A 9423-nucleotide genomic window follows, 5' to 3' on the forward strand; every position below is an offset into this window, starting at 1 on the left:
ATCCCCTTCCCGACCCCTCCCCATCCCAGTTTGGGTTCATTTCATGGGATTTCTGCTCTGTTATCCATGGTCAGGTCTCTCCCCTCACCCTCCCAACCCTTCCCGACCCTCCCCATCCCATTTTGGGTTCATTTCGTGTCATTTTCGCTCTGTTATCCATGGTCAGGTCTCTTTCCTCACCCCAAATCCCCTCCCCATCCCATTTTGGGTTCATTTCACATCATTTTCACTCTGTTATCCATGGTCAGGTCTCTCCCCTCACCCCAAATCTCCCCTCCCATCCCATTTTGGGTTCATTTCACATCATTTTCGCTCCGTTATCCATGACCCGCTCTCTCTCCTCGTTTTCCCGACCCCTCCCCATCCCATTTTGGGCTCATTTTCCGCCCCTTCCGCTCCCGTCCCCGTCTCCCCTCCCTCCCACGGTTCTCCCCCCGCGTTTTGGGTGAATTTTGCGGCGCTTTGGGTTCCTGATCCGGGGCCCGGGGGCCAGGGCGCCATTGGCCGCGCTCGTCACATGGTGGAAGAAACTTTACGGGGTGGCCGCGAGTAGGAGGGCTTTATGGAGCAGAAAAACGACAAAGCGAGAAAAATTATTTTCCACTCCAGAAATTAATGATCATGAGCTCTTATTTGATGGACTCGGGCTACATCGATCCGAAATTCCCTCCATGCGAGGAATATTCGCAGAGTAATTACATCCCCGAGCACAGCCCCGAGTATTACGGGCGGTTCCCGCAGCAGCACCCCGAGATCTTCGGGGGGCCCCGGGGAGGATTCCCCGAGCGCCCCTTCAGCTGCGGGGGGCTCCAGAGGGGAGGAGGAGGAGGAGGAGGAGGAGGAGGAGGAGGAGGAGGAGGAGGAGGAGGAGGAGGAGGAGGAGGAGGAGGAGGAGGAGGAGGAGGAGGAGGAGGAGGGAGGCAGCACCTGGCGGAGAAGCCTCAGCTCTGCGAGCCCCCGGGTCCGGCTCCGTGCGGGAATCCCGAGCCCGGCTCGGCCAAAGCTCCCGTAGTTTATCCCTGGATGAAAAAAATCCACGTCAGCACCGGTAGGATTTGGGGAAAAACTGGAAAAATTTGGAAAAATTTGGATAAATTATTTGGGGAATCCCCCTTCTTTCCCCCCCCCCCCAAAAAAAAGGGACCCAGGGAAAGTTTTTGTTGTCGCCTCCCCCGCGCCGGCCTCGCTCGGGTTGTGGCCGGTCAAAAAAGAACTTTATTTTCGTCTCCTCTGTGCTCCTGCGCCTTCCTCGCCCCGGTAAAATTCACTTTGTGTTTGTGTCTTCTGTGGTTTACTGCTTCATCTTCATCATCTTCATCCTCATCTTCATCATCCTCATCATCATCTTCAGCGTCCTCATCATCCTCATCATCCTGACCCCGGTAAAATTCACTTTGTGTTTGTGTCTTCTGTGGTTTACTGCTTCATCTTCATCATCTTCATCATCATCCTCATCCTCATCCTCATCATCTTCAGCGTCCTCATCATCCTCATCATCCTCGCCCCCGGTAAAATTAACTCTGTGTTTGTCTTTCCCATGGTTTACTGCTTCATCTTCGTCATCTTCATCATCCTCATCATCCTCATCCTCACCCGGGCAAAATTCACTCTGTGTTTGTGTCTTTTCCATGGTTTACTGCTTCATCTTCATCATCAGCATCATCATCTTCATCATCTTCATCATCCTCATCCTCATCATCCTCACTCTGGTGAAATTAACTTTGTTTTTGTTTCTTCCATGATTTACTGAGCCATCCTCATCATCCTCACCCGGGCAAAATTCACTTTGTTCTTGTGTCTATTCCACGGTTTACTGCATCATCTTCATCATCCTCATCTTCATCATCCTCCTCATCCTCATCATCCTCACTCTGGTAAAAATAACTTTGTTTTTGGTTCTTCCATGCCTGATTTCCTGCATCATCTTCATCATCCTCACTCTGGTAAAATTCGCTTTATTTTTGTCTTTTCCATGGTTTACTGAGCCACCTTCATCATCCTCACCATCCTCATCATCCTCATCATCCTCACTATCCTCACCACCCTCATCATCCTCACCACCCTCACCATCCTCATCATCCTCACCACCCTCATCATCCTCATCCTCATCATCCTCACCGTTAAAAATTAACTTTATTTTTGTCTCCTCCGTGCCTGAATTCCTGCGCCATCCTCATCCTCATCCTCATCCCCATCCTCATCCTCATCCTCATCCCCATCCTCATCCTCATCCTCATCCTCATCCTCATCCTCATCCTCATCATCCTCACTCTGGTAAAAATTAACTTCACTTTCACCTCTTCTGTGCCTCTTTTCCTCATCATCCTCACCCCAAAATTAACTTTATTTTCCACTTTCTATCCCTGTTTTCCTCATCATCCTCACCCCAAAATTAACTTTATTTCCCCCTTTTCCATCCCTGTTTTCCCCACTCTATTCCCCATTAAAAATTAACTTTATTTCCCCCTTTTCACCCGTTTTTCTCACCCTTTTCCCCATTAAAAATTAACTTTATTCCCCTTTTCCCATCCCCTTTTTCTCCACCATCCTCACCCCAAAATTAACTTTATTTCCACCTTTCCATCCGTTTTTCTCACTGCATTTTCCATTAAAAATTAACTTTATTTCCCCCTTTTCCATCTGTTTTCCTCACCCCATTCCCCATTACAAATTAACTTTATTTTCCCCCTTTCCATCCGTTTTCCTCACCCTTTTATCCATTAAAAATTAACTTTATTTCCCCTTTTCCACCCCTGTTTTCCTCACTCTATTCCCCATTAAAAATTAACTTTATTTCCCCCTTTTCCATCCCCATTTTTCTCATCATCCTCACCCCAAAATTAACTTTATTTCCCCCTTTTCCATCCCTGTTCTTCTCACTGCATTTTCCATTACAAATTAACTTTATTTCCCCCTTTTCCACCCCTGTTTTTCTCACCCTTTTATCCATTAAAAATTAACTTTATTTCCCTTTTCCACCCGTTTTTCTCACCTTTTCCCCATTAAAAATTAACTTTATTCCCCTTTTCCATCCCTGTTTTTCTCACCCCATTTTCCATTACAAATTAACTTTATTTCCCCCTTTCCCACCCCTGTTTTCCTCACTCTATTCCCCATTAAAAATTAACTTTATTTCCCTTTTCCACCCGTTTTTCTCACCCTTTTCCCCATTAAAAATTAACTTTATTTCCCCCTTTTCATCCCTGTTTTCCTCACCCTTTTATCCATTAAAAATTAACTTTATTTCCCCCTTTCCCATCCTTGTTCTCCATCTCCATCCTCAGCCCAAAATTAACTTTATTTCCCCCTTTTCCACCCCTGTTTTTCTCACCCCATTCCCATTAAAAATTAACTTTATTTCCCTTTTCCATCCCCATTTTTCTCATCATCCTCACACCAAAATTAACTTTTTTCCCCTTTCCCATCCCCATTCCCCGCCTCCCCCTGTCCAAAGCAGCTCCATCCCCTCTCGTCCCTCTCCATCCCGCCTGGATCTGGGATTTTTCCCTCTTTTCCCTGGAATTTCCTGCGGGCGGCCGAGCACAATTGAGCGGGGATTTACGGCGGGTAATTACACCCCCCATCAATTTTATAGCGGCCCGAGCCGCAATAATTCACATTTTCCAGCCGGGGAAACCCTGCCCGGCCCCTGCAGCCGCTCCTTGCATTCGCCCGCCGCTTTTATCGGGAATTTTAATTATTTTATTGTTGATTTCCGTCGCTTCTCCGGGGTTTGGGGAGGTGGGGGTTTGGTTTTGGGGTTTAATTTGGGGTTTTTTGGGGTTTTTTTGTGGGGTGTTGGGGTTGTTTCTCCTTCTGTTTTCCCTCTTTTATTTCTTAATTGTTTTATTTAATTTTTTTATTTATTTTTTTATTTATTTTCTTTATTTATTTTTTTTTATTTAATTGTTTTATTTAATGTTTTACGGTTTTTTTGGGGGGGGTTTTGAGGTTGTTTTTCCTTCCCCTCCTTTATTTTTAATTGTTTTATTTAATTTTTTTTTTTTATTTGTTTCTTTTATTTAATTTTTTTTATTGAATTTTTTACGGGTTTTTTTTGGGGGGGGTTTTGAGGTTGTTTTTCCTTCCCCTCCTTTTTATTTTTAATTGTTTTATTTAATTTTTTATTTATTTTTTTTTTTTTTTATTTATTTCTTTTATTTAATTTTTTTTATTGAATTTTTTACGGGTTTTTTTTGGGGGGGGGTTTTGAGGTTGTTTTTCCTTCCCCTTCCCCTCCTTTATTTTTTAATTGTTTTATCACATTTTTTTATTAAATTTTTTTATTTAATTGTTTTATTTAATTTTTTATTTAATTTTTTATTTAAATTTTTTATTTAATTTTTTTATTTAATTTTTTTTATTTAATTTTTATATTTATTTTTTTATTTAATATTTTATTGAATTTTTTACGGGTTTTTTTGGGGGGGATTTTGAGGTTGTTTTTCCTTCCCCTTCCCCTCCTTTATTTTTTAATTGTTTTATTAAATTTTTTTATCTAATTTGTTTATTTAATTTTTTACGGGTTTTTTTTGGGGGGGTTTTGAGGTTGTTTTTACTTTCCCCTCTCCTTCCTTTATTTTTTAATTGTTTTATTTAAATTTTTGCTGTTTTTTTGGGGGGTTTTGGGGCTGTTTCTCTTTCTCTTTTTCCCTCCTTTATTTTTTAATTGTTTTATTTAAATTTTTAATGGTTTTTTTTGGGGTGTTGAGTTTGTTTTTCCTTCCCCTTTCCCTCCTCTATTTATTTACTTTTTATTTAATTTTTAAGGCTTTTTTTTGCGTCTTGAGGTTCTTTCTCCTCCTGTTTTTCCTTCTTTATTTTTTCTTTATTTTATTTAATTTTTAAGGGTTTTTTGGCCCGTTGAGTTTTTTTTTTCCTCCTTCCCCTCTTATTTTTTAATTGTTTTATTAAATTTTTTTACGGGTTTTTTCGGGGAGTTTTGAGGTTGTTTTTCCTTCCCCTCCTTTATTTTTTAATTGTTTTATTTAAATTTTTACTGGTTTATTTTGGGGTGTTCAGGTTCTTTCTCCTCCTGTTTTTCCTTCTTTATTTTTTCTTTATTTTATTTAATTTTTAATGGGTTTTTTTGCCCGTTGAGTTTTTTTTTCTCCTTCCCCTCTCCCTCTTTTATTTTTTAATTGTTTTATTTCATTTTTATGGGGTTTTTTTTTGGGTGTTGTGGTTGTTTCTCCTTCCCCTCTCCCTCCTTTATTTTTTAATTGTTTTATTTAATTTTTTACGGTTTTTTTTTGCCTCCTGAGTTTATTTTTCCTTCCCCTCTCCCTCCTCTATTTTTTATTTAATTTAATTTTTTTCCTTGTTTTGTCGGTTGAATTTTCTCCTCTTTCCCCTTTAATTCCCTCCTTTATTTACATTTTTATATCAATTTTTTTCTGCTTTATTTTTCCCTTTGAGTTCTCCTTTCCCTCCTTTATTTTTTTTCATTTTTTATTTAATTTTTTACCTTTTTTTTCCCCCCCCTTTGAGTTTTCTTGTCTTTCCCCCCTTTATTTTCTTTTTAATTTAATTTTTTTCTGCTTTATTTTGTCCTTTGAGTTTTCTTTTCCTTCTCCTTTCCCCCATTTATTTTTAATTCTTTTTAATTTATTTTTTTCTGGGTTTTTTTTTTTGCTCCTTTGAGATTTCTTCTCCTTCCCCTTTCCCCCCTTTAATTTTAATTTTTTCATGTATTTTCCCCATTTTTTTTGTCCATTTCATTTCTTTCTCCATCCCCTTTCCCTTCCTTTATATTTTTAATTTTTAATTTAATTTTTTTTGGCCGTTTTCTTCTCCTTCTCCTTTCCCCTCCTTTAATCTTTTATCTTTTTATTTATTATTTTTATCATTTAAATTTTCTTCTCCATCTCCTTTCCTTCATTTCTATAATTTTTTTTTTGTGCGATTTTTTCCCCTTTTTTTATTCCCTTCCTTTATTTTTTTTTTCCCCCGGATTTTTCTGGCCTTGTTTCCCATTTATTTATATTTTTTTCTTTTCTCTTTTTGCATTTATTTCACTTTTTCTGCCTTTTTTTCGGTTCCTCTTTTCTTTCCTCGCCGAGTTTTTCTCTTTTCATTTCATTATTTCTTCTTGGGGCTTTTTTTTCCCTTTATTTCATTTTCTCAGTGCGGATTTTTTGTCTTTTTTGACTTTTTTCCTCCTTTTTTTCCTCTCTTCATTTGATTCCCGCATTTCCCAATTTATCCCATTCTTTGGTTTTTTTTTCTTGTTAATTTCACATTTTTGGCGCCTTTTTTCCCCTGCTGACTTTATTTATTTATCTGTTAATTAATTTATTTCTCCGGCTTGTTTTTTTCCTATAAATCCGATTTTATTTTCCAATTTTTTTTTGTTCTTAACCCGATTTTTCCCGGTTTTTTTTTTATTTCTGCCAATCTCATTTTTCCTCATTTCTTTCCCCTCTTTTTCCCCCTAAACCTCATTTATTTTTGCTGTGTTTTTTCCCTGTTAATCTCATTTTTCTCCTGTGTTTATTTTCCCTTTACCCTTCATTTTTTGCCGCTTTTTTTTTGCCTTCCCTCATTTTTTTTTTCCGCGTGATTTTTTTATTAACCCGACTCCTTTTCCCTCCGTTTCTTTTCCCTAAATTCAACTTTTTTTGCCTTTTTTCCCCTGCCAACCTCTTTTTTTTTTGTTAACCCGATTTTTCTTGGTGTGGTTTTATTTTTTTTCCTGTATTTTTTTTTCCTATTAACCTCATTTATTTTCCGTTTTTTTTTTAATTTTAATTTGATTTTTCGAGTCCGTTTTTTAACTCTTTCTTCCCTCTCTCCTTTTTCCCCTTTTATTTTCCTTTTATAAATACAATTTCCCCCTTTTATTGCCTTTATTCCCCCTTTAATTCTTATTTTATTTCCCCTTTTTTCCCCCCTTTTATTCCTATTTTTCTCACTTTTTAAATCTACATTTCCTCCCCTTTTTTTTGCCCTATCCCCCTCTTTATTCCTCCTTTTTCCCCTTTTTTCCTCCCTCTTTTCCCCCTTTATTCCCCCTTTTATTTCCCTTTAATCCCCCCTTTAATTCCCCCTTTTATTTTCATTTATCCCCCCTTTTTTCCCCCTTTTCCCCCCTTTTTCCTCCCCCTTTTCTCCCGACTTTTTCCCCCCTTTTTTCCCCCTTTTCCCCCCTTTATTCCCCCTTTTCCTCCCCTCTTTCCTCCCCTTTTCCCCCGACTTTTCCCCCCTTTTTCCCTCTTTTTCCCCCCTTTATTTCCCCTTTATCCCCACTTTTCCCTCGCCTGTTTCCCCTCCTTCCCCCCCTTTTTTCCCCCGTTTTTCCCCCCTATTCTTCCCATATTTTCCCCCTTTTTCTCCCTTTTTCCCCCCCTTTTTTCCCCTTTTTTCCCCCTCCTCTTCCTCCCATTTTCTCCCTATTTCCCAACTTTTTCCCCCTATTTCCCACCCTATTCCCTCCTTTTTCTCCCCCTTTTCTCCCCTTTTTTCCCCCTTTGCCCCTATTCCCCCTCTTTTCCCTTTCCTCTTCCCCCTCTATTTCCCCCCTATTTTCTCCCCCTATTTCCCCCTATTTTCCTCCTTTTTTTCCCCCTTTTCCCTCCCTTTTTCCCCCCTTTTTCCCCCTATTTTCCACCCCTATTTATCCCCTTTTTCCCCCTTTTTCCCCCCTTTTTCCCCCCTTTTTTCCCTCCCTTTTTCCCCCCTTCTCCCTCCCTTTTTCCCCCCTTTTCCCCCCTTTTTCCCCCCTTTTTCCCTCCTTTTTCCCCCTTTTCCCCCTATTTTCTCCCCCCTTTTTCCCCTTTTCCCTCCCTTTTCCCCCCTTTTTCCCCCCTTTTTCATCCTATTTTCTCCCCCTATTTCCCCCCCTTTTTTCCTCTTTTCCCCCCTTTTTTCCCCCTTTTTCTCCCCCTTTTTCCCCCCTTTTCCCCTCTATTTTCTCCCCCTATTCCCCCCTATTTTCCTCCTTTTTTCCCCCTTTTTTCCCCCTTTTCCCCCCCTTCTCCCCCCCTTTTTCCCCCTATTTTCTCCCCCTATTTCCCTCCTATTTGCCCCCTTTTTTTCCTCTTTTCCCCCCTTTTTCCCCCTATTCCCCCCTATTTTCCTCCTTTTTTCCCCCCCTATTTTCCCCCCTTTCCCCCCCCTATTTTCCCCCCTTTTCCCCCCCTATTTTCCCCCCTTTCCCCCCCTATTTCCCCCCCATTTCCCCCCATTTCCAGTGAACCCCAACTTCTCCGGGGGCGAGCCCAAGCGCTCCCGCACGGCCTACACGCGGCAGCAGGTGCTGGAGCTGGAGAAGGAATTCCACTACAACCGCTACCTGACCCGCCGGCGCCGCATCGAGATCGCGCACTCGCTCAGCCTCTCGGAGCGCCAGATCAAGATCTGGTTCCAGAACCGCCGCATGAAGTGGAAGAAGGATCACCGGCTCCCCAACACCAAGAGCCGCGGGACCCCCGCGCCCCCCGCGCCCGCCGCGCCCGCCGCGCCCGCCGAGCCCCCCGCGCCCGCGGAGCCGCCGCGGCCCGAGGACATCACCCGCTTGTGAGCGGGGGGACGGGGAGAGGGCGGAATTCGGGGGGTTCGGAGGGGTTCCAATGGGAATTGCCGGGTTCTGATGGAATTCCAGCGGGAATTCCCGGGGGTTCGGTGGGGTTCCAACGGGAATTCCCGGGGTTCGGTGGGGTTCCAGCGGGAATTCCCGGGTTCTGATGGAATTCCAGCGGGAATTCCCGGGGTTCGGTGGGGTTCCAATGGGAATTCCCGGGTTCGGAGGGGTTCCAATGGGAATTCCCGGGGGTTCGGTGGGGTTCCAATGGGAATTCCCGGGGTTCTGATGGAATTCCAGCGGGAATTGCCGGGTTCTGATCCTGGGGGAGCGGGAATTCCCGGGGGTTCGGTGGGGTTCCAGCGGGAATTCCCGGGGTTCGGAGGGGTTCCAGCGGGAATTCCCGGGTTCTGATGGAATTCCAGCGGGAATTCCCGGGTTCTGATCCTGGGAGAGCGGGAATTCCCGGGTTCTGATGGAATTCCAACGGGAATTGCCGGGGGTTCTGTGGGGTTCCAGTGGGAATTCCCGGGTTTTGATCCTGGGGAGGAAGAGGAATTCCCGGGTTCAACCCGGGTTCTCTCGGGAATTCCTGTTCTCAACCTGGATTCTGATGGGAATTCCCGGGTTCTGATCCAGGGGGGACAGAATTCCCGGTTTTTGATGGAATTCTAACGGGAATTCCTGTTCTCAGCACGGGTGGGAGCCGGAATTCCCGGGTTTAACCCGGGTTCTGATGGGAATTCCCGGGTTCTGATCCAGGGGGACAGAATTCCCGGGTTCAGCCCGGATTCTCCCGGGAATTCCTGTTCCCGGCCTGGATTGGGAGCCGGAATTCCCGGTCTCCACCCAGGTTTTAATGGGAATTCCCGGCTTCAGTCCGGTTTGTAACGGGAATTCCC

General features: G+C 43.0%; 1 protein-coding gene across 1 annotated transcript; it reads left to right on the forward strand.

Annotated features, from left to right (window-relative positions):
* The first annotated feature begins 555 nt into the window (after positions 1-555).
* HOXC4 (homeobox C4) lies at positions 556-8521 on the forward strand. The gene is made up of 2 exons (XM_086870443.1): positions 556-1048; positions 8193-8521. Exons 1-2 carry the CDS (start codon positions 616-618, stop codon positions 8519-8521), a joined length of 762 nt encoding a protein of 253 aa, XP_086726569.1. The 5' UTR covers positions 556-615.
* Positions 8522-9423: the final 902 nt, after the last annotated feature.

The sequence above is a fragment of the Cyanistes caeruleus genome, chromosome 32 (assembly GCF_971803275.1).
Source record: "Cyanistes caeruleus chromosome 32, bCyaCae1.hap1.1, whole genome shotgun sequence".
Lineage (NCBI taxonomy): Eukaryota > Metazoa > Chordata > Aves > Passeriformes > Paridae > Cyanistes > Cyanistes caeruleus.